The 22,638-nt window shown below is 36.3% G+C and overlaps 1 protein-coding gene across 1 annotated transcript in view; it reads left to right on the top strand.

Moving 5' to 3' along the window:
- LOC144078568 (unconventional myosin-Va) overlaps window positions 1-22,638 on the top strand; it is a 38,542-nt gene continuing 15,904 nt past the window's right edge. Inside the window, exons 1-33 of the mRNA XM_077606745.1 lie at window positions 1-740; window positions 1,431-1,541; window positions 1,619-1,787; window positions 1,844-1,988; window positions 2,622-2,778; window positions 2,919-3,062; window positions 3,124-3,205; window positions 3,401-3,505; window positions 4,196-4,308; window positions 4,421-4,689; window positions 4,755-4,836; window positions 5,692-5,832; window positions 5,904-6,035; window positions 6,111-6,194; window positions 6,260-6,376; window positions 6,452-6,549; window positions 6,604-6,690; window positions 6,845-7,165; window positions 7,250-7,406; window positions 7,755-7,994; window positions 8,079-8,297; window positions 8,361-8,454; window positions 8,513-8,661; window positions 9,060-9,254; window positions 9,327-9,421; window positions 9,487-9,595; window positions 9,660-9,756; window positions 9,842-9,964; window positions 10,368-10,519; window positions 10,601-10,690; window positions 10,794-10,926; window positions 11,003-11,258; window positions 11,325-11,499. Coding sequence (XP_077462871.1) covers window positions 603-740; window positions 1,431-1,541; window positions 1,619-1,787; window positions 1,844-1,988; window positions 2,622-2,778; window positions 2,919-3,062; window positions 3,124-3,205; window positions 3,401-3,505; window positions 4,196-4,308; window positions 4,421-4,689; window positions 4,755-4,836; window positions 5,692-5,832; window positions 5,904-6,035; window positions 6,111-6,194; window positions 6,260-6,376; window positions 6,452-6,549; window positions 6,604-6,690; window positions 6,845-7,165; window positions 7,250-7,406; window positions 7,755-7,994; window positions 8,079-8,297; window positions 8,361-8,454; window positions 8,513-8,661; window positions 9,060-9,254; window positions 9,327-9,421; window positions 9,487-9,595; window positions 9,660-9,756; window positions 9,842-9,964; window positions 10,368-10,519; window positions 10,601-10,690; window positions 10,794-10,926; window positions 11,003-11,258; window positions 11,325-11,499 — 4,779 coding nt within the window. The 5' untranslated portion in view covers window positions 1-602. The remainder of the gene's footprint in view (window positions 741-1,430; window positions 1,542-1,618; window positions 1,788-1,843; window positions 1,989-2,621; window positions 2,779-2,918; window positions 3,063-3,123; window positions 3,206-3,400; window positions 3,506-4,195; window positions 4,309-4,420; window positions 4,690-4,754; window positions 4,837-5,691; window positions 5,833-5,903; window positions 6,036-6,110; window positions 6,195-6,259; window positions 6,377-6,451; window positions 6,550-6,603; window positions 6,691-6,844; window positions 7,166-7,249; window positions 7,407-7,754; window positions 7,995-8,078; window positions 8,298-8,360; window positions 8,455-8,512; window positions 8,662-9,059; window positions 9,255-9,326; window positions 9,422-9,486; window positions 9,596-9,659; window positions 9,757-9,841; window positions 9,965-10,367; window positions 10,520-10,600; window positions 10,691-10,793; window positions 10,927-11,002; window positions 11,259-11,324; window positions 11,500-22,638) is intronic.

Below are 22,638 nucleotides of genomic sequence, written 5' to 3'. Positions count from 1 at the left end.
AGTTAAGTTTTTTTGTAATGTACTTTTAAGTTATATATCTTGAAGTTGCTTTTCTTTAGTCAGTACGCACATACATTCATTGTAAAACTAATGAGCATCGAGTTTGTCACCTGCTACAAGATAATTCTCATCCAACCAGCTGCAGGTGAACGTGACGCGCTTTCCCATAGATATCACATATAGAAGATCAGATGTCTAAAGGCGGACTCGGTGGTTCAAGGTTTTAGTCGGCCATCTTGCGTCGGGTGCCTTACATCTGACTCCATCCTAGTGGATGGGTGTTGTGTGATTTTTTTCCCACCAAAAATAATTGGCTGAAATACAAATTATGCTACCATAGCATTCAGAATGTCGAAAAACTTAGAACACGTTTTAGGGATAGAATAAACTTGCTGAATCATTAAGGCTGATGACAAACCAAAGAAAAAGGTTGAAAATATAGCAATTGATAGTTATTTGAAATCACAACTCCGTGGACTACAACGTTTTTGATTGAATGACCCCGGACTCAGTTCAATTCAATTTGACGACACCCATTCCCGTTGAGTCTAACGTCGCGGCAGACATCTAGCCTCATATATACATTTTTATGATATCTATGGATGTTCCGCACACACAGTGGACAAAGTGCGCTTTTGGCATTTTACCGAGAGGAAAATTGCTGCTTATCACGTGGATGTCGTTTTTGTCTTCTTGGATGCATTTGGACGAAAATGGCAACACTGCAACTGTACACCAAGGTTGGCTTATTTTATATTATACCACAAAGTTTAATAAATAGTTTTATGACAAATGTTTGTCAAGTAGTATTTCCATTCACCGCACCTGAATTGTGTGTGATAAATGCATGGTCTATAATTAGCTCAAACTTGTTATATTTCCATGACCTTTAACATCGGGCCAAGGTGTAAGAGAACAACCTAATTGAATATATGGTGAACAATATAATGTTTAATTAAAAATGTTTCTGGGGATTTGCATTGGTCCATTTTTTTGCTTATAGCATTCTTAATTCTCGATGATTTAGGGTGGATGACTATTTGTGGTAGTTTAAAAAAACAAAACAACTTAATCTCATAAATGTGACTACCAAATCCCAGTCAGAATGGATTAGACGTTGTGCGCCGTCAATGGCAGTCAGTCACCTGACAACTAAGCAACTCTTTTTGCTCATCTTAACTGCAATGTTGTGATGTGTCAAATTGCTTTTCTATGTTGATGTTGAAATATTATGCTTACTCATGTTAAATGTTTTGAGCATTCAGAAACATAAGCACATAATGGTTAATCCACATAGGTTTATAAAAACGGGCTGAGCAGTGTTAATTTTTAACAATTTTAAGAGTTCTTTTTTTGCTGATGGCTGACAAATGTGTCATCAAGGCAAGGCTATGATGAAATTGAAATGTAATCTTTTTTTTTTTTGCAAGGGGGCCAGTGTGTGGATTCCTCATGTGGATGCAGTGTGGGTGTCAGCCCAGCTCCTCCAAAATTACGCACCTGGTGACCAGTTTGTGGTACTGCAGCTTCCCGGAGGAGAGGTGAGACAAAAAAGCTCCCGCTTTTAAATGACTACCATAACGAAAACTAAGCAAAAAATTTATTTTCCAACGGCTAGGAGGTCCGCCACCCGCTGGCGTCGCCGTCTGACCTCCCCCCGCTAGCCAACCCCGACATCTCCGAGGGCGAGAGCAACCTGACGGCGCTCAGTTTCCTCCACGAGCCCGCTGTCCTGCACAACCTCCGCGTCCGTTTCCTGGACTACAGTAGCATCTACACTTACTGCGGTAAGAAGATCCCAAAGAAAGTGAAAAAATAGGCTCAAACGCGTCGTCGTCGCTAGGTATCGTGCTGGTGGCGCTCAACCCATACGACGAGCTTCCCATCTACGGCGAGGAGGTGATCGATGCCTATGGCGGTCAGGACACGGCCGATATGGAGCCTCACATCTTTTCCGTGGCAGAGAACGCTTACCGAACCATGATCGGGTCAGTGGCCTCTTGATTTCTAGGGTACATGGTCGATTGGTCGCTGGTCTTTTGGTCACCGATCTTTTGGTCACCGGTCTTTTGGTCGCCGGTCTTTTGGTCGCCCGGAAGGTTATTGATAATTACCATTTAAATCGTCGCTCAAATTCCCTAAATACAAACTGCTAATTATTATTTAGTCATACTTAATGCCCTATTAATTATTAGGCTAAAGAAAAGCTCAAAATTTCCCGTACTTTCATTGTTTTTTGTTGGAGAACTTGTTAAGACCCTGACTGATGTAGCTTCATAAAAGGGACAACGCATGTACATACAAACTTTTATACACTCACACGTTGACTCAGTGAAACTGCTCATGGCCATTGTAGGCTTTTATTGATGCATAGACCGTGTTGTTTTACCTTGTTTTGTCGCCGGTCTTTTGGTCGCCCGTTGTCGCGGTCGGGGCGACCAAAAGACCGGCGACCAAAAGACCGGCGACCAAAAGTCCGGCGACCAAAAGTCCGGCGACCAAAAGTCCGGCGACCAAAAGACCGGCGACCAAAAGACCGGCGACCAAAAGACCGGCGACCAATCGACCGCACACAAATTTCTAGCCATCTTCTTTTTAGCTCATGTGTGTCTCTTTAGCAGGGAAGAGAAGAACCAGTCAATCATTGTAAGCGGCGAATCCGGTTCGGGCAAGACGGTCTCGGCCAAATTCACCATGAGGTACTTTGCCGCCGTGGGCGGCGCCGCGCAGCAAACCAGCGTGGAGGACAAGGTGCTGGCCTCCAACCCTATTATGGAGGTAAAGTACTGGAACAGTTAGAACTACAAAATGTCATTTCTGGAGAAATTGCATCGGGATGTTTTGCTCTGCTAGTCAGTAAACTTCCTGTTTATGTTTTTTTGCGTCACTTGTGTTAACGAAACCTATCTGGCACACAGGCCATCGGGAATGCCAAAACCATACGGAACGACAACAGCAGTCGCTTCGGGAAGTACATCCAAATCGGTTTTGGAAGAAAAGGAGACATCATTGGGGCCAAAATGAGCACCTACCTGTTGGAGAAGTCTAGGGTAGTCTTTCAGGTACGCCGATATTTTCTAGCCAATCAAATGGGAGGATACCAAATGCATTTGTTTACATTAGGCAGCAGCAGAGAGGAACTACCACATCTTCTACCAGCTGTGCGCTTCGAGACAACTGCCTGAAATGAGATCGCTCAAACTGGGTGAGACAACACCTGCCAGTAGACGGAAAACAGTGTGCTGGGGTAGTTTGCGAGCTCTCAAATATCCATAATTATTGCCTTTGCCTATAGGGGAAATGTATGGATGATGGAGGTTCGATGTCGATATAGTATAGGAATAAAGGGATTCTTGTCAAAGTTCCGGAATTTTTGTAAAATAATATATTTTTGATCTAGCTGCTCCTGAAAATTTCCGTTACACAAACCAGGGAGGAGATGCAAACATTGGCAGTGATGATGTGATGGAGATGGAGCGCACTCGAAATGCTTTCACCATCCTGGGTAAGTTGGAGGTTATTGACTTGCATACACATTAAAAGTTGACATTTTGTCCATCTTGTTTTTAAGGGCCAAACCCAAACTGCTGTAGAATTTCCAATGATCAAATCGACGGATAGAGCCGTTATTAGAATGAACAGATATTTTCCTACCGTATTTACTCGCATATAAGCTGCATTTGTCGGACAAAAAAATTATGACTCAATCGATGGTACGGCTTATATGCACATAAAAAGATGACGTGCACGAAACTGCAAGGTGACAAAGACGAAACGCCATAATTGTCGTGCAATGTGGCCGATACGGTCATTTATTTCAAAATAAAGAAAATATAAACAGATAAAATGCTAAACAAAATTTATTTTGACGTCTATGAATGAAAAAAAAAACATGAAAAAAACCTCAATTGTGCTCAGGGTGTCACCGTCTTACCTACTACATCTTGGAACCGACAGATTTCATGGTTACAGCCATGAATGCGATTGATGGATTTAGTTGTCCGATCTAGCCATCGTTTGAATATTCCAGTCATTGGAATTGACTGGATTTGAAATTGTCGGGTATAGCCGTCGTTGCTCTTAATGATTTTAGCTGTCATCTTTGGATGTCGATGTCATCGGAATTTACCGTATCGATGGAAATGGTCATCAATGAAATTGACAAATTGGCTATAGTTTCCTGTTGCCCGTGCAGGTGTGCTTCCTGACCAGCAAATGGAGCTCTTCACAATCCTGGCAGCTGTCCTCCACTTGGGAAATGTGATGATTCAAGGCAGTGGACGAAATTCAGACCGCAGTTACATCGATGTTAGTCGAAATCAGATACTGAACTATACATCTTCCTGTCTGAAAAGGGCCATTCAAATCGATCAAAATGTCAATCATTGCTCCAGCTTGGTCTCTTGTCATCTCCTTCCAGGCAGATGACACTTGGTTAGCCATGTGCTCCAAGCTGCTCGGGGTGGAGGCCGCCCACATGTCCCACTGGCTCTGCCACCGCAGGTTGGCGCTAGCAGGAGACACTGTGGTCAAGCCCATGACGGCCCGACAGGCCGCAGACGCTCGAGACGCTCTAGCTAAACATATCTACGAGCAGATGTTTAAGTGGACCGTGCGCAGACTTAACTCTGCTCTGCGCAGCCAGGCTGGTCGTGCCAAAACCTTTATTGGGGTGTTGGACATCTACGGGTGAGCTGGCTCTATAATTTTCACTACGACGCTCGCTATCAACTTCCAAGTGTTTTTGTGTGCAGCTTTGAGACCTTTGAGCGCAACAGCTTTGAGCAGTTCTGTATCAACTACGCCAATGAAAAACTGCAACAGCAGTTCAACAGGGTAAGCAAATTTTATTCAGCAAATCAGTCAAATTAATTTTTGCACCGTCTATCGCCGTTAATGGAAATGATTGTGTAGATCATGATGGATCAACAAAATAATTGCTGTGATGTGGACTTTGTATTGAGCCTTGTGGAACACCATTTTAAACGTAACTTTTTTTTTAACATCCTACTGTAATGATGCCATTTAGTGTATATTGAAAAAAAAAAGGATTTCAAACATTTTACATCAAAGATTACCTAAAAGTACTGTGATAGTGATGAAATAAATGAAAAAAAATACAGTAAATTAGACAACCCAAGTATTTAAGAAAAAAAAGGCATTTTCATTTTTTATGTCATAGTTTGAACATTAACACTACGCTTAGAATTTTGGGGATATGGTTATGGATTTAAATATGCTCTTAGAAGTTTATATAATAATCATAATCAAACATTCCAAATATTTAAATGTGAATCTTATGTAGTTAGTGTTGAATATGACCTTACTGTATTTGATAAATACCCTGTCAGTTTAATTTAAAAAAAAAAAATAAATTAACATTTAATGTGGTAAATCTTGCGCATTCTACAAGAGGGTGCCCACATACCACTGATCTAAAAATACAGTGTTATACAGCGAGTTACTAATGATTTCCGTTTCTATGCTAAATGGCGGACGAAGCACGAATGTCAAAAAGTCCTGACCTTCGTAGGCCATCGTAACTCCAGGTCTCCCTGTATTTGGATTTGCTATTAATCTTTGTGGAACACCCCAAGCATCAATCTCCAGAAGATCTTTCTCTCTTCAATCTCACGGAAAGACTGATAGTTTCTTTGGATCACTTTAAATCAAACCCTTTCTTTTCCCCAGCACGTGTTCCATCTGGAGCAAGAAGAGTACGTACGTGAGGAGCTGGCCTGGAGCAGGATCGACTTCAGTGACAATCAGCAGTGTATCCATCTCATCGAGGGACAGCTGGGCATCTTGGACCTCCTGGACGAGGAGTGCAGAGTCAGTGGTGGATACTCTCAAACAAATCTAGACTGCGTGGAAGCGTCTAATTGTCAATTTTGACCAAAAAGATGCCTAAAGGGTCAGACGACAGCTGGATCCAGAAGCTCTACGACCAGCACCTGACTAACCGCTCGCACCCCCACTTCCGCAAACCTCGCATGTCCAACAGCGCCTTCGTCATCCTGCACTTTGCTGACGCCGTACGTGAAGCCCATCCCGCGCTCTGCTCATCTTTTCACCCGTCAAAGAGTGTCACGGCGCATATGTTGGTGCAGGTGCAGTACGAATGCGGCGGATTCCTCGACAAGAATCGGGACACCGTCTTCGAGGAGCTGGTCAACATTTTGAGAGCCAGTCAGGTAGTCGAGCGAGGTCTGAAATCCACTCAAAATCAGCACTCTTACTCAGCACGCATGTATCGCAGTCGGAGCTGGTGGCCGAGTTATTCCAACCGCAAGGAAAAGCACCCAACGTGGCCAACGGAAACGTCCGCTCAGGAAGAACAACACGCAGAGAACACAAATTGACTGTGGGATTCCAGGTGAACTTTTACCTATCTCCTTCCCAATACCTGCTCCATTGTTTCCCAATGTCAATATTTTTCTTTTTCCCCCAGTTCCGCCTATCTTTACAGATGCTGATGGACACTTTGAACAGCACCACTCCTCACTATGTGCGATGTATCAAACCCAACGATCTTAAGGAGCCCTTTATGTGAGTCCTTCTTTAGCTGTCATGGATCAAAACTGAAAACGCTGTACTTTTTAGGTTTGACCCGAAGAGGACGGTGCAGCAGCTGAGAGCTTGCGGGGTGCTGGAGACCATCCGAATCAGCGCTGCCGGTTTTCCATCCAGGTTAACACGCTTTTTAGCCCTACTAGAACAGTCACTGAGAAAACGCAGTATTTATGGCCTCCTATCGACTTAGTGACCCACAACAATTTTCATTGGTAGTCATTATTTTTGACCAAAAACCTTAAATGACGGTTCTCATTTTTTATTTGCTCAGATGGTCATACGAGGAGTTCTTCATTAGGTATCGCGTTCTGCTGCAAGGGTCCCAGCGCCGGGAAGAGCCCCGGGTTGCCTGTCGGCAGGCCTTGCCTCAGCTCATCCCTGACTCTGACCAATACGTCTTCGGAAAGACCAAAGTCTTTTTCCGGGCCGGGCAGGTGGCTCTTCTAGAAAAGCTGCGAGCCGAGAGATTACGAACGGCTGCTGTGATCCTTCAGAGTTGGGTCAAGGGGTGGTTGACCCGCATTCACTATGGCAGAACCCTCATGGCCATCGTCACAATACAAAGATACTGGCGCGGAGGTTTAGCTAGACGGTGTGTCAGTCGGATTTTTCCCCCCTTCCTCTATTTTCTACCACGAAACTCACATTCTGTTGATTTTATTTTGGTCTGATCCAGTTTGGGGAAGACCCTGCGCTATACCAGGGCTGCTTTGCTAATCCAGAAGACATATCGTATGCTGGTGGACAGACAAATGTTCCTCCTGGTCCGACAAGCCGCCATCACCATCCAGGCCTTTGCCAGAGGCACGCAAACCCGTCGTCAGTACCGACAGGTTAGTGTTGGTAATGTACTTAAGCGTATTGCCGAACACACACATTTTTAAACCAATTATTATCTGTTAAAGAGACATGGGTGGGCTGGAGTGGCGATTGACCCCAAGTTTGCAGGGGTAGACATGTAAAGCACTATCACTAAAGGGCGTTAAATTTTAGCATAGAATTGTGTAACACCTTTGAAGTGTCCAAGATTCATGGATCACTTGGCGAACTGTCACCACAAAACATGGTATTGGACTCCCTCTCTTTTTTTGTTGTTCCATAGATACGCCTCCGTAGTAACGACACAACTTCCTTGTTAAACACAAAATGCCTGAATGGGAAACCACGTTTGCTTTGCTTAGATGCTCGCCGAGCGAGCTGCCACACTCCTCCAGGCCCGAGTGCGAGGGTGGTTGGCGAGAAGGACCTTCACTAGGTTCCGGGCGGCTGTGGTGTTTGCGCAGTGTTGCGTGCGTCGTAAGGCTGCCAGGAGGGAGCTGCTGAAACTCAAGAGCGAAGCCCGCTCAGTGGAGAGGTATCGAGAGCTCAACAAAGGTATGGAGGTGAAATTGATACAGCTGCAGATGAGAGCGCACCAGGAGGTTTGTCATTTAAAAAACCTCACAAACTTTTACCTACTAAATGGTAAATAGAGAACTCTGGTCATTCTGATTGATGCATTCCAGGCCAAAGAGAGCGCCACCCTTCAAGAGAGCCTGCGTGCCGAACGAGACGCGGCGGTCGTGAAAGTGTCCGCTCTGAGGGCGAAAATTGAGAAACTAGAAGCAGGCCAGAAGAACGTCGCTCCTACTCCAGCTCTCTTTTCCGTCGTCAGCCAGGTGGTGGAGCAGCAAAGGAGGCGAGCGGAAGAGAAAGCTGCTCAGGAGCACCTCCAAATGGCACAAGTAAAGAAATGACTGATTCTGGGTTTTTCACTCAGGACTTTAAACCTTTTCTGTTTCATGAAGGAAGTGGAGACACTGCAGAAAGAAAAAGCATCACTCAGCGCAGAAGCAGAACGTCTCTCTGCACGCCTGCTCCAGCAGGAAGAAGCTCAAGAAGGTAACTGCTATATCCTTGGCTTCGCTATCCTCACCCTCACACTTTGTGACTTGGGCAGCTCTCGTGCAACGAGCTGTGTCTGATGCCATGGTGGCCATGAGGGCGGAGCTGGATGAAGAAAGAGGGAAGCACCAGGGCCTCCTGAGGGAGTTCACCAGGCTGGAGCAGCGATATGACAACTTGAGGGAGATGAGCCAGCTTACTGAGGTTCACAATTATTTTGTCCATTGTCAGTGGTTCTATAAAATGACATACTTGCACATTTACGTCAGGTGTTGACTATCCCTTTTAAGTCCCGTCGTCACCTCTGTACTGAATTTCATTAAATTTTGTATTCCGACTCGTCGCACGATAAAGTCAACGAGTATCCATTACAGTTTTCCATTTAGTCAAAGGCCCTCATTATTGGTCTCAACTTTGCAGAGGCAAACCGTGACAAAAATAAATTGTCTTGAACAATCTCATTAGTTGTGGATCTGTGTGAGTCTTGAGATTTTTTTCAATGTTCATTAACGAGATTCAGTCATTTAATTGGTATGTAAAAATCAAGATAGTGGGACTTTAAGCTGAGGAGTAAAAAATATGTGCTTAACATCACTCTACAGGACACCAGCCGATTGAGGAGAAACGACTCTGCACTCAGCTGGGAGCCCCTGACGCCCTCCCCTCAATCCCTCACTCCGCTCTGCCTCTCCCCCTTCCCGTCCGCCTTCCCATCTCCAGAGGAGGTGCGCCGGGTCAGCGTGACATCTCCCACCGCCGATGGAAGATTCGCCGAGTGGAGTTCGGAAATTCTGATGGTTTGGGACAATTTGTCCTCATTGTCTTGTAATGTGACAAAATGAACCGCTAATTTGAAGTTCCTATTCCAGGACCAGCTGATGGACAAAATGGGTTTGACCAAAGAGGCCAATTTGGAAGGAGAAGACCTGGCCAACGCGTACAACGCAGTACGAGTGGCCAATAAGTAAGTTTGGACTCTTTCCATAGAGGGAGCACTCACTTGGGAGTTCTTTTGCTTGGCATATTTAGGCTTTTGGAGGGCCAGTTGCTGAGTCAGCGTGGTCAGTGGGAGGAGGAAGTGGAGCGCTTGAGGGCTCAGCTCATCCGGGTCAGCTCGGGTTCATCTAGTCATCAACAGGTAGCGTCTCCCTAGTCCACGCCAGGTGCGGTGCCACTGCTTTTGTTTCATTTCATGTGTGAAGGAGCTCTTGGCGGCCCGTGAGCAAGAGTGCGCGACACTGAGGAAGGAAATAAAGGACCTTCGAAACAGCGCCACAATTCGCCGACTACTTACCCAAGGTTAGAGAGCGCCATTTTTGGATCTATTCTACTTTTATGCATGTCCGCACCTCACAACTTTTACTCGTATTTTTTTTCCTTCCAGTTTTCCCTTCCGCATTTTCCTCCGATAGTCCTCCGTCACAGCAGCAGCAAACACCCACAGTTGTTGGTTTACTTGAATGTAGGAGACGAGACGAGAGCAAGCTCATCAAAAATCTCATCACTGGTCAGTTAGTTTTATTTTGTTGACTTCTTGGTTCAAAATGAACTACGACTGCCCGGCTTGCTCGACTGGCCAACTCGGAACGTACACTTTGCAATGAATGTAATTAATAATGCATCCCTAGCATATACCTACTAAATGTCATTGTGCCCCATCCGCGCCAATAGCAATTTCAAATCCACAAATCATTCAATTTTGGCAAAGAACAATCAAGAATGTAAGATATATGTACATCCCTATCAAACCTTGTACTTCACATACCAACCAAATTCTATAGATATAGACTTAGGAAAGGATTAGCAGCTTTTTGGTACTTTTTTGTTGGTATCCCAAGAAGGACGAAAGGTAAGCAAGAACTCGAGACATGCTACCGCGCAACGCGACCCGATTCCGTTTCTGGTTCCAGACGTGCGTGCAGACGTGGCCGTGACACTCCTCCCCGGATTGGCGGCCAACGTGGTCTTCCTGTGTGTTCGGCAGGCGGAGAGAAGGGACGATCAAAGCGGCGCTTTGTCGCTATGTCGCGCCGCTGTCGCTTCCATGAAAACGGCTCTTAAGGTAAACCCAGCAAATACACAATCCAATGTGCAATAATGTGCATGTTTTTAATATAGTGATATGTAACTTCTTTTTATGCAGAAGCACAATAATGATTTAGACATGACCGCTTTATGGCTGAAAAACATCAGTCTGTTTCACGACCTGCTGAATAAGCACACCACCAAAGAGGTGCAGTAGTGTGTGTGATTCGAGTCCTTATAAACAGTAGGCATGGTCTGATATCACAAAAGCCTCCTTACTTGACTTTTTGGAATCTCATTGGTAATTTCAGAAACGCGATCCCGAGGACTTTTCCTCGCTAACTTTTGACGTGAAAGATCTGCGCCTCTCGCTGAGCGCGCTTCGGATCCAAGCTTACCAACAGCTCGTCTCCATCACCGAGAAGCGCCTGCATTCCTTCATAGGTGATCCCTTTTTTGACTTAAACGTTTTGTTTTTTAACTTCAACTCTCAACTTCTCCTCTTTCTTCTGCCTCTCAGCCGGCGCGCTATTGGAGAGCGAAGATTTTCCCGCGAGTTCCGGGCGGACAGCGGCCTCCGAGCCAGAGGACGGCGGTGTCGCAGGTGCGCTGAAAGAACTGACGGCCCTTCACGTCGCCATGTCCCGTCAGGCTTTGCCCGCGGCGCTGATGGAGCGCGCCTTCCACCAGCTAGCCCACTTCGCGGCCGCCTCGGCGCTCAACAGTTTGCTGCTCCGAAAGGACGCGTGTTGCTGCAGTCGCGGGATCCATATACGGTAGCGTCGGTCGAAAACGGAACGAGGCGGGAAGATGAAATGCGCCCTTTTGCCGCCGTCGCTCAGGCTCAACGTGAGTCGGCTGGAGGAGTGGCTGCAGAGCCGGCAACTGCGCACGGAGGGTGCCGCGTCCTCGCTGGCGCCGCTCATTCAAGCCGCTCAGCTGCTTCAAGTGGGCAAGAATTCTCCGTCCGATGCGCAGGCCCTGGTGCAAGCGTGCAGCGCTCTCAACAGCCAGCAGGTGAGTAACTATCTCAACTATCTTATAGGAAAGAAATCAGTAGCGCCTTTGGCACCCCTAAAATATTATCTAGCCCCTCTAGATAATTAGTTGTTTTAGTTTTTTATTTATTTTTTTCCTTCAAAACATCAACATTTGTTGTAAAAAAAATAAGACAATGTATAGTTGTTTTTTTCCTTAAACGACCATGTATAGTAAGGTTTAAAAAAAAAAAAACCAACATAGGCTTTTATTTCTTAAACGAAATTTTTAAGAAAAAAAAGCCTTACTATACTATGTCGTGTTTTTAAGAAAAATAGCCTTACTCTACTATGTCATTTTTTGAGGAAAAGGCCTTACTATACTATTTCGTTTTTTAAGAAAAAAGCCTTACTATACTATGTCGTTTTTTAAGAGAAAAAGCCTTACTATACTATATCGTTTTTTTAAGAAAAATACCCTTACTACACTATGTCGTTTTTTAAAGAAAAAAAAAGCCTTACCATACTGTCATTTTTTGAGGAAAAAAAGCCCTACTATTCTATGTCGTTTTTTAAGAAAAAAAAGCCCTACTCTACTATGTTGTTTTTTAAGGAAAAGGCCTTACTCTACTATGTTGTTTTTTAAAGAAAAAAAGGCCTTACTATACTATGTCATTTTTTTTTAAGAAAAAAGCCTTACTAAACAATGTCGTTTTTTAAAGAAAATAGCCTTACTATACTATGTCGTTTTTTAAGAAAAAAGCCTTACTATACTATTTCGCTTTTTTAAAGAAAAAAAGCCTTACAATACTATGTCGTTTTTAAGAAAAAAAAACTCACTATACTATGTCATTTTTTGAGAAAAAAAGCCTTACTATACTATGTCGTTTTTTGAGAAAAAAAGCCTTACTATACTATGTCTTTTTAAAGAAAAAAAGCCTTAGTATACTATGTCGTTTTTTAAGAAAAAAAGCCTTACTATACTATGTCAATTTTTTTATGAAAAAAGCCTTACTATACTATTTCATTTTTTTAAAGAAAAAAAGCCTTACTATACTATGTCGTTTTTAAGAAAAAAGCCCTCTATACTATGTCATTTTTTGAGAAAAAAAGCCTTACTATACTATGTCGTTTTTTGAGAAAAAAAGGCCTTACTATACTATGTTGTTTTTTGAGAAAAAAAGCCTTACTATACTATGTCTTTTTTAAAGAAAAAAAGCCTTAGTATACTATGTCGTTTTTTAAGAAAAAAAGCCTTACTATACTATGTCGTTTTTTAAGGAAAAAAAGCCTTACTATACTATGTCGTTTTTTTAAAGAAAAAAAGCCCCTACTATACTATGTTGTTTTTTGAGAAAAAAGCCTTACTATACTTTGTTGTTTTTTAAGAAAAAAGCCTTACTATACTATGTCGTTTTTTAAAGAAAAAAAGCCTTACTATACATGGTTGTTTTTTAAGAAAAAAGCCCCTACTATACTATGTTGTTTTTTGAGAAAAAAACCCTTACTATACTATGTCGTTTTTTAAAGAAAAAAACCCTTACTATACTATGTCGTTTTTTAAGAAAAAAAGCCTTACTATACAATGTCGTTTTTTGAGAAAAAAGCCTTACTTTACTATGTCGTTTTTTGAGAAAAAAAGCCTTACTTTACTATGTCGTTTTTTGAGAAAAAAAGCCTTACTATACTATGTTGTTTTTAAGAAAAAAAGCCTTACTATACTATGTCTTTTTTTTTTAAAGAAAAAAAGCCTTACTATACATGGTCGTTTTTTAAGAAAAAAGCCTTACTATACTTTGTTGTTTTTTAAGGATAAAAGCCTTACATACTATGTCGTTTTTTAAGAAAAAAGCCCTTACTATACTATGTCGTTTTTTTGAGAAAAAAGCCTTACTTTACTATGTCGTTTTTTAAAGAAAAAAAGCCTAACTATACTATGTCGTTTTTTAAGAAAAAAGCCTTACTATACTATGTCGTTTTTTGAGAAAAAAAGCCTTACTATACTATGTCGTTTTTTAAGAAAAAAGCCTTACTATACTATGTCATTTTTTAAGAAAAAAAGCCTTACTATACTATGTCGTTTTTTAAGAAAAAAAGCCTTACTATACTATGACGTTTTTTAAGAAAAAAAGCCTTACTATACTATGTCGTTTTTTAAAGAAAAAAAGCCTTACTATACTATGTCGTTTTTTAAAGAAAAAAAGCCTTACTATACTATGTCGTTTTTTAAGAAAAAAAGCCTTACTATACTATGTCGTTTTTTAAGGAAAAAAAGCCTTACGATACTATGTAGTTTTTTTAAAGAAAAAAGCCTTACTATACTATGTCGTTTGTTTAAAGAAAAAAGACTTACTATACTATGTAGTTTTTTTTAAAGAAAAAAACCTTACTATACTATGTCGTTTGTTTAAAGAAAAAGACTTACTATACTGTGTCGTTTTTTAAGAAAAAAAGCCTTACCATACATGGTTGTTTTTTAAGAAAAAAAGCCTTTCTATACTATGTCGTTTTTTTAAGAAAAAAGCCTTACTATACTATGTCGTTTTTTAAGAAAAAAAGCCTTACTATACTATGTCGTTTTTTAAAGAAAAAAAGCCTTACTATACTATGTCGTTTTTTAAAGAAAAAAAGCTTTACTATACTAATTCGTTTTTTAAAGAAAAAAAGCCTCACTATACTATGTCGTTTTTTAAAGAAAAAAAGCCTTACTATACTGTCATTTTTTGAGAAAAAAAGCCTTACTATACTATGTCGTTTTTTAAGAAAAAAGCCTTACTATTCTGTCGTTTTTTTAAGAAAAAAGCCTTACTATACTATGTCGTTTTTTTTAAGAAAAAAGCCTTACTAAACAATGTCGTTTTTTAAAGAAAATAGCCTTACTATACTATGTCGTTTTTTAAGAAAAAAGCCTTACTATACTATTTCGCTTTTTTAAAGAAAAAAAGCCTTACTATACTATGTCGTTTTTAAGAAAAAAAACCTCACTATACTATGTCATTTTTTGAGAAAAAAGCCTTACTATACTATGTCATTTTTTGAGAAAAAAAGCCTTACTATACTATGTCTTTTTTAAAGAAAAAAAGCCTTAGTATACTATGTCGTTTTTTAACAAAAAAAGCCTTACTATACTATGTCGTTTTTTATGAAAAAAGCCTTACTATACTATTTCGTTTTTTTAAAGAAAAAAAGCCTTACTATACTATGTCGTTTTTAAGAAAAAAGCCCTCTATACTATGTCATTTTTTGAGAAAAAAAGCCTTACTATACTATGTCGTTTTTTGAGAAAAAAAGGCCTTACTATACTATGTTGTTTTTTGAGAAAAAAAGCCTTACTATACTATGTCTTTTTTAAAGAAAAAAAGCCTTAGTATACTATGTCGTTTTTTAAGAAAAAAAGCCTTACTATACTTTGTCGTTTTTTAAGGAAAAAAAGCCTTACTATACTATGTCGTTTTTTTAAAGAAAAAAAGCCCCTACTATACTATGTTGTTTTTTGAGAAAAAAACCCTTACTATACTATGTCGTTTTTTAAAGAAAAAAACCCTTACTATACTATGTCGTTTTTTAAGAAAAAAAGCCTTACTATACTATGTCGTTTTTTGAGAAAAAAGCCTTACTTTACTATGTCGTTTTTTGAGAAAAAAAGCCTTACTTTTTTATGTCGTTTTTTGAGAAAAAAAGCCTTACTATACTATGTCGTTTTTAAGAAAAAAAGCCTTACTATACTATGTCTTTTTTTTTAAAGAAAAAAAGCCTTACTATACATGGTCGTTTTTTAAGAAAAAAAGCCTTACTATATTATGTCGTTTTTTAAAGAAAAAAAGCCTTACTATACTATGTCGTTTTTTAAAGAAAAAAAGCTTTACTATACTATTTCGTTTTTTAAAGAAAAAAAGCCTCACTATACTATGTCGTTTTTTAAAGAAAAAAAGCCTTACTATACTGTCATTTTTTGAGAAAAAAAGCCTTACTATACTATGTCGTTTTTTAAGAAAAAAGCCTTACTATTCTGTCGTTTTTTAAAGAAAAAAGCCCTTACTATACTATGTCGTTTTTTGAGACAAAAAGCCTTACTATACTATGTCGTTTTTTTAAGAAAAAAGCCTTACTATACTATGTCGTTTTTTAAAGAAAAAAGCCCTTACTATACTATGTCGTTTTTTGAGACAAAAAGCCTTACTATACTATGTCGTTTTTTAAGAAAAAAAAGCCTTACTATACTATTTCGTTTTTTTAAAGAAAAAAAGCCTTACTATACTATGTCGTTTTTAAGAAAAAAGCCCTCTATACTATGTCATTTTTTGAGAAAAAAAGCCTTACTATACTATGTCGTTTTTTGAGAAAAAAAGGCCTTACTATACTATGTTGTTTTTTGAGAAAAAAAGCCTTACTATACTATGTCTTTTTTAATGAAAAAAAGCCTTAGTATACTATGTCGTTTTTTAAGAAAAAAAGCCTTACTATACTTTGTCGTTTTTTAAGGAAAAAAAGCCTTACTATACTATGTCGTTTTTTTAAAGAAAAAAAGCCTTACTATACATGGTCGTTTTTTGAGAAAAAAGCCTTACTATACTTTGTTGTTTTTTAAGAAAAAAGCCTTACTATACTATGTCGTTTTTTTAAGAAAAAAAAGCCTTACTATACTATGTCGTTTTTTAAAGAAAAAAAGCCTTACTATACATGGTTGTTTTTTAAGAAAAAAGCCCCTACTATACTATGTTGTTTTTTGAGAAAAAAACCCTTACTATACTATGTCGTTTTTTAAAGAAAAAAACCCTTACTATACTATGTCGTTTTTTAAGAAAAAAAGCCTTACTATACTATGTCGTTTTTTGAGAAAAAAGCCTTACTTTACTATGTCGTTTTTTGAGAAAAAAAGCCTTACTTTTTTATGTCGTTTTTTGAGAAAAAAAGCCTTACTATACTATGTCGTTTTTAAGAAAAAAAGCCTTACTATACTATGTCTTTTTTTTTAAAGAAAAAAAGCCTTACTATACATGGTCGTTTTTTAAGAAAAAAGCCCTTACTATACTATGTTGTTTTTTGAGACAAAAAGCCTTACTATACTATGTCGTTTTTTTAAGAAAAAAGCCTTACTATACTATGTCGTTTTTTAAAGAAAAAAGCCCTTACTATACTATGTCGTTTTTTAAGAAAAAAAGCCTTACTATACTATGTCGTTTTTTAAAGAAAAAAAGCCTTACTATACTATGTCATTTTTTAAGAAAAAAGCCTTACTATACTATTTCGCTTTTTTAAAGAAAAAAAGCCTTACTATACTATGTCGTTTTTAAGAAAAAAAACCTCACTATACTATGTCATTTTTTGAGAAAAAAAGCCTTACTATACTATGTCGTTTTTTGAGAAAAAAAGCCTTACTATACTGTCTTTTTTAAAGAAAAAAAGCCTTAGTATACTATGTCGTTTTTTAAGAAAAAAAGCCTTACTATACTATGTCGTTTTTTATGAAAAAAGCCTTACTATACTATTTCGTTTTTTTAAAGAAAAAAAGCCTTACTATACTATGTCGTTTTTAAGAAAAAAGCCCTCTATACTATGTCATTTTTTGAGAAAAAAAGCCTTACTATACTATGTCGTTTTTTGAGAAAAAAAGGCCTTACTATACTATGTTGTTTTTTGAGAAAAAAAGCCTTACTATACTATGTCTTTTTTAAAGAAAAAAAGCCTTAGTATACTATGTCGTTTTTTAAGAAAAAAAGCCTTACTATACTTTGTCGTTTTTTAAGGAAAAAAAGCCTTACTATACTATGTCGTTTTTTTAAAGAAAAAAAGCCTTACTATACATGGTCGTTTTTTGAGAAAAAAGCCTTACTATACTTTGTTGTTTTTTAAGAAAAAAGCCTTACTATACTATGTCGTTTTTTAAGAAAAAAAAGCCTTACTATACTATGTCGTTTTTTAAAGAAAAAAAGCCTTACTATACATGGTTGTTTTTTAAGAAAAAAGCCCCTACTATACTATGTTGTTTTTTGAGAAAAAAACCCTTACTATACTATGTCGTTTTTTAAAGAAAAAAACCCTTACTATACTATGTCGTTTTTTAAGAAAAAAAGCCTTACTATACTATGTCGTTTTTTGAGAAAAAAGCCTTACTTTACTATGTCGTTTTTTGAGAAAAAAAGCCTTACTTTACTATGTCGTTTTTTGAGAAAAAAAGCCTTACTATACTATGTCGTTTTTAAGAAAAAAAGCCTTACTATACTATGTCTTTTTTTTTAAAGAAAAAAAGCCTTACTATACATGGTCGTTTTTTAAGAAAAAAGCCTTACTATACTTTGTTGTTTTTTAAGGATAAAAGCCTTACTATACTATGTCGTTTTTTAAGAAAAAAGCCCTTACTATACTATGTCGTTTTTTTGAGAAAAAAGCCTTACTTTACTATGTCGTTTTTTAAAGAAAAAAAGCCTTACTATACTATGTCGTTTTTTAAGAAAAAAGCCTTACTATACTATGTCGTTTTTTGAGAAAAAAAGCCTTACTATACTATGTCGTTTTTTAAGAAAAAAGCCTTACTATACTATGTCGTTTTTTAAGAAAAAAAGCCTTACTATACTATGTCGTTTTTTAAGAAAAAAAGCCTTACTATACTATGTTGTTTTTTAAGAAAAAAAGCCTTACTATACTATGTCGTTTTTTAAAGAAAAAAAGCCTTACTATACTATGTCGTTTTTTAAGAAAAAAAGCCTTACTATACGATGTCGTTTTTTAAGGAAAAAAAGCCTTACGATACTATGTAGTTTTTTTAAAGAAAAAAGCCTTACTATACTATGTCGTTTGTTTAAAGAAAAAAGACTTACTATACTATGTAGTTTTTTTAAAGAAAAAAACCTTACTATACTATGTCGTTTGTTTAAAGAAAAAGACTTACTATACTGTGTCGTTTTTTAAGAAAAAAAGCCTTACCATACATGGTTGTTTTTTAAGAAAAAAAGCCTTTCTATACTATGTCGTTTTTTTAAGAAAAAAGCCTTACTATACTATGTCGTTTTTTAAAGAAAAAAGCCCTTACTATACTATGTCGTTTTTTGAGACAAAAAGCCTTACTATACTATGTCGTTTTTTAAGAAAAAAAGCCTTACTATACTATGTCGTTTTTTAAAGAAAAAAAGCCTTACTATACTATGTCGTTTTTTAAAGAAAAAAAGCTTTACTATACTATTTCGTTTTTTAAAGAAAAAAAGCCTCACTATACTATGTCGTTTTTTAAAGAAAAAAAGCCTTACTATACTGTCATTTTTTGAGAAAAAAAGCCTTACTATACTATGTCGTTTTTTAAGAAAAAAGCCTTACTATTCTGTCGTTTTTTTAAGAAAAAAGCCTTACTATACTATGTTGTTTTTTAAGAAAAAAAGCCTTACTATACTATGTCGTTTTTTAAGAAAAAAAGCCTTACTATACTATGTCGTTTTTTAAGAAAAAAAGCCTTACTATACTATGTTGTTTTTTAAGAAAAAAAGCCTTACTATACTATGTCGTTTTTTAAGAAAAAAAGCCTTACTATACTATGTCGTTTTTTTAAGAAAAAAAGCCTTACTATACATGGTTGTTTTTTAAGAAAAAAGCCCCTACTATACTATGTTGTTTTTTGAGAAAAAAAGCCTTACTATACTATGTCGTTTTTTTAAGAAAAAAAGCCTTACTATACTATGTCGTTTTTTAAGAAAAAAAGCCTTACTACACTATGTCGTTTTTTAAGAAAAAAGCCCTTACTATACTATGTCGTTTTTTAAGAAAAAAAGCCTTACTATACATGGTTGTTTTTTAAGAAAAAAGCCCCTACTATACTATGTTGTTTTTTGAGAAAAAAGCCCTTACTATACTATGTCGTTTTTTAAGAAAAAAAGCCTTACTATACTATGTCGTTTTTTAAGAAAAAAAGCCTTACTATACTTTGTCGTTTTTTAAGAAAAAAGCCCTTACTATACTACGTCATTTTTTGAGAAAAAAGCCTTACTTTACTATGTCGTTTTTTAAAGAAAAAAAGCCTTACTATACTATGTCGTTTTTTAAGAAAAAAGCCTTACTATACTATGTCGTTTTTTGAGAAAAAAAGCCTTACTATACTATGTCGTTTTTTAAGAAAAAAAGCCTTACTATACTATGTCGTTTTTTAAGAAAAAAAGCCTTACTATACTATGTCGTTTTTTGAGGAAAAAAGCCTTACTATACTATGTCGTTTGTTTAAAGAAAAAAGACTTACTATACTATGTCGTTTTTTAAGAAAAAAAGCCTTACTATTCTGTCGTTTTTTAAAGAAAAAAAGCCTTACTATACTATGTCATTTTTTTAAGAAAAAAAGCCTTACTATACATGGTTGTTTTTTAAGAAAAAAGCCCCTACTATACTATGTTGTTTTTTGAGAAAAAAGCCCTTACTATACTATGTCGTTTTTTTAAGAAAAAAAGCCTTACTATACTATGTCGTTTTTTAAGAAAAAAAGCCTTACTATACCATGTCGTTTTTTAAGAAAAAAGCCCTTACTATACTATGTCGTTTTTTAAGAAAAAAAGCCTTACTATACATGGTTGTTTTTTTAAGAAAAAAGCCCCTACTATACTATGTTGTTTTTTGAGAAAAAAGCCCTTACTATACTATGTCGTTTTTTAAAGAAAAAAAGCCTTACTATACTATGTCGTTTTTTAAGAAAAAAAGCCTTACTATACTTTGTCGTTTTTTAAGAAAAAAGCCCTTACTATACTATGTCATTTTTTGAGAAAAAAGCCTTACTTTACTATGTCGTTTTTTAAAGAAAAAAAGCCTTACTATACTATGTCGTTTTTTAAGAAAAAAGCCTTACTATACTATGTCGTTTTTTAAGAAAAAAAGCCTTACTATACTATGTCGTTTTTTAAGAAAAAAAGCCTTACTATACTATGTCGTTTTTTAAGAAAAAAAGCCTTACTAATATGTCGTTTTTTGAGGAAAAAAGCCTTCCTATACTATGTCGTTTTTTAAGAAAAAAAGCCCTTACTATACTATGTCGTTTTTTAAGAAAAAAAGCCTTACTATACTATGTCGTTTTTTAAGAAAAAAAGCCTTACTATACTATGTCGTTTTTTTGAGGAAAAAAGCCTTACTATACTATGTCGTTTTTAAAGAAAAAAAGCCTTACTATACTATGTCGTTTTTTAAGAAAAAAGCCTTACTTTACCATGTCGTTTTTTGAGGAAAAAAAGCCTTTACTATACTATGTCGTTTTTTAAGAAAAAAAGCCTTACTATACTATGTCGTTTTTTAAGAAAAAAAGCCTTACTATACTATGTCGTTTTTTTAAGAAAAAAAGCCTTACTATAGTATGTCGTTTTTTAAAGAAAAAAAGCCTTACTCTACTATGTCGTTTTTTAAGGAAAAAAAGCCTTACTATACTATGTCGTTTTTTAAAGAAAAAAGCCTTATTATACTATGTCGTTTGTTTAAAGAAAAAAGACTTACTATACTATGTCGTTTTTTAAGAAAAAAAGCCTTACTATTCTGTCGTTTTTTTAAGAAAAAAAGCCTTACTATACTATTTCGTTTTTTGAGGAAAAAAAGCCTTACTATACTGTCGTTTTTTAAGAAAAAAAGCCTTACTATACTATGTCGTTTTTTAAGAAAAAAAGCCTTACTATACTATGTCGTTTTTTAAGAAAAAAAGCCATACTTTACTATGTCGTTTTTTAAGAAAAAAAGCCATACTATACTATGTCGTTTTTTAAGAAAAAAAGCCTTACTATACTATGTCGTTTTTTAAGAAAAAAAGCCTTACTATACTATGTCGTTTTTTTAAGAAAAAAAGCCTTACTATACATGGTTGTTTTTTAAGAAAAAAACCCTACTATACTATGTTGTTTTTTGAGAAAAAAAACCCTTACTATACTATTTCGTTTTTTAAAGGAAAAAAGCCTTACTATACTATGTCGTTTTTTAAGAAAAAAAGCCTTACTATACTATGTCGTTATTTTTAAGAAAAAAAGCCTTACTATACATGGTTGTTTTTTAAGAAAAAAAAACCTACTATACTATGTTGTTTTTTGAGAAAAAAACCCTTACTATACTATGTCATTTTTTTTAAGAAAAAAGCCTTACTATGCTATGTCGTTTTTTAAGAAAAAAAGCCTTACTATACTATGTCGTTTTTTAAGAAAAAAGCCCTTACTATACTATGTCGTTTTTTGAGAAAAAAAGCCTTACTATACTATGTCGTTTTTTAAGAAAAAAAGCCTTACTATGTCGTTTTTTAAGAAAAAAAGCCTTACTATACTATGTCGTTTTTTAAGAAAAAAGCCCTTACTATACTATGTCGTTTTCTGAGAAAAAAAGCCTTACTATACTATGTCGTTTTTTAAAGAAAAAAAGCCTTACTATACTATGTCGTTTTTTAAGAAAAAAAGCCACACATACTATGTCGTTTTTTAAGAAAAAAAGCCTTACTATACTATGTCGTTTTTTGAGGAAAAAAGCCTTACTATACTATGTCGTTTTTTAAGAAAAAAAAACCTTACTATACTATGTCGTTTTTTAAGAAAAAAAGCCTTACTATACTATGTCGTTTTTTAAGAAAAAAGCCCTTACTATACTATGTCGTTTTTTGAGGAAAAAAAGCCTTTACTATACTATGTCGTTTTTTAAGAAAAAAAGCCTTACTATACTATGTCGTTTTTTAAGAAAAAAAGCCTTACTATACTATGTCGTTTTTTAAAGAAAAAAAGCCTTACTATACTATGTCATTTTTTAAGAAAAAAAGCCTTACTATACTATGTCGTTTTTTAAGAAAAAAAGCCTTACTATACTATGTCGTTTTTTGAGGAAAAAAGCCTTACTATACTATGTCGTTTTTTAAGAAAAAAAGCCCTTACTATACTATGTCGTTTTTTAAGAAAAAAAACCTTACTATACTATGTCGTTTTTTAAGAAAAAAAGCCTTACTATACTATGTCGTTTTTTAAGAAAAAAGCCTTACTATACTATGTCGTTTGTTTAAAGAAAAAAGACTTACTATACTATGTCGTTTTTTAAGAAAAAAAGCCTTACTATACTATGTCGTTTTTTGAGGAAAAAAGCCTTACTATACTATGTCGTTTTTAAGAAAAAAAGCCCTTACTATACTATGTCGTTTTTTGAGAAAAAAAGCCTTACTATACTATGTCGTTTTTTAAGAAAAAAAGCCCTACTATACTAT

This window comes from Stigmatopora argus, chromosome 8 (assembly GCF_051989625.1).
Source record: "Stigmatopora argus isolate UIUO_Sarg chromosome 8, RoL_Sarg_1.0, whole genome shotgun sequence".
Lineage (NCBI taxonomy): Eukaryota > Metazoa > Chordata > Actinopteri > Syngnathiformes > Syngnathidae > Stigmatopora > Stigmatopora argus.
Note: the sequence above shows the minus strand (reverse complement) of the source record. Positions and strands in the feature narration are given on the sequence as shown.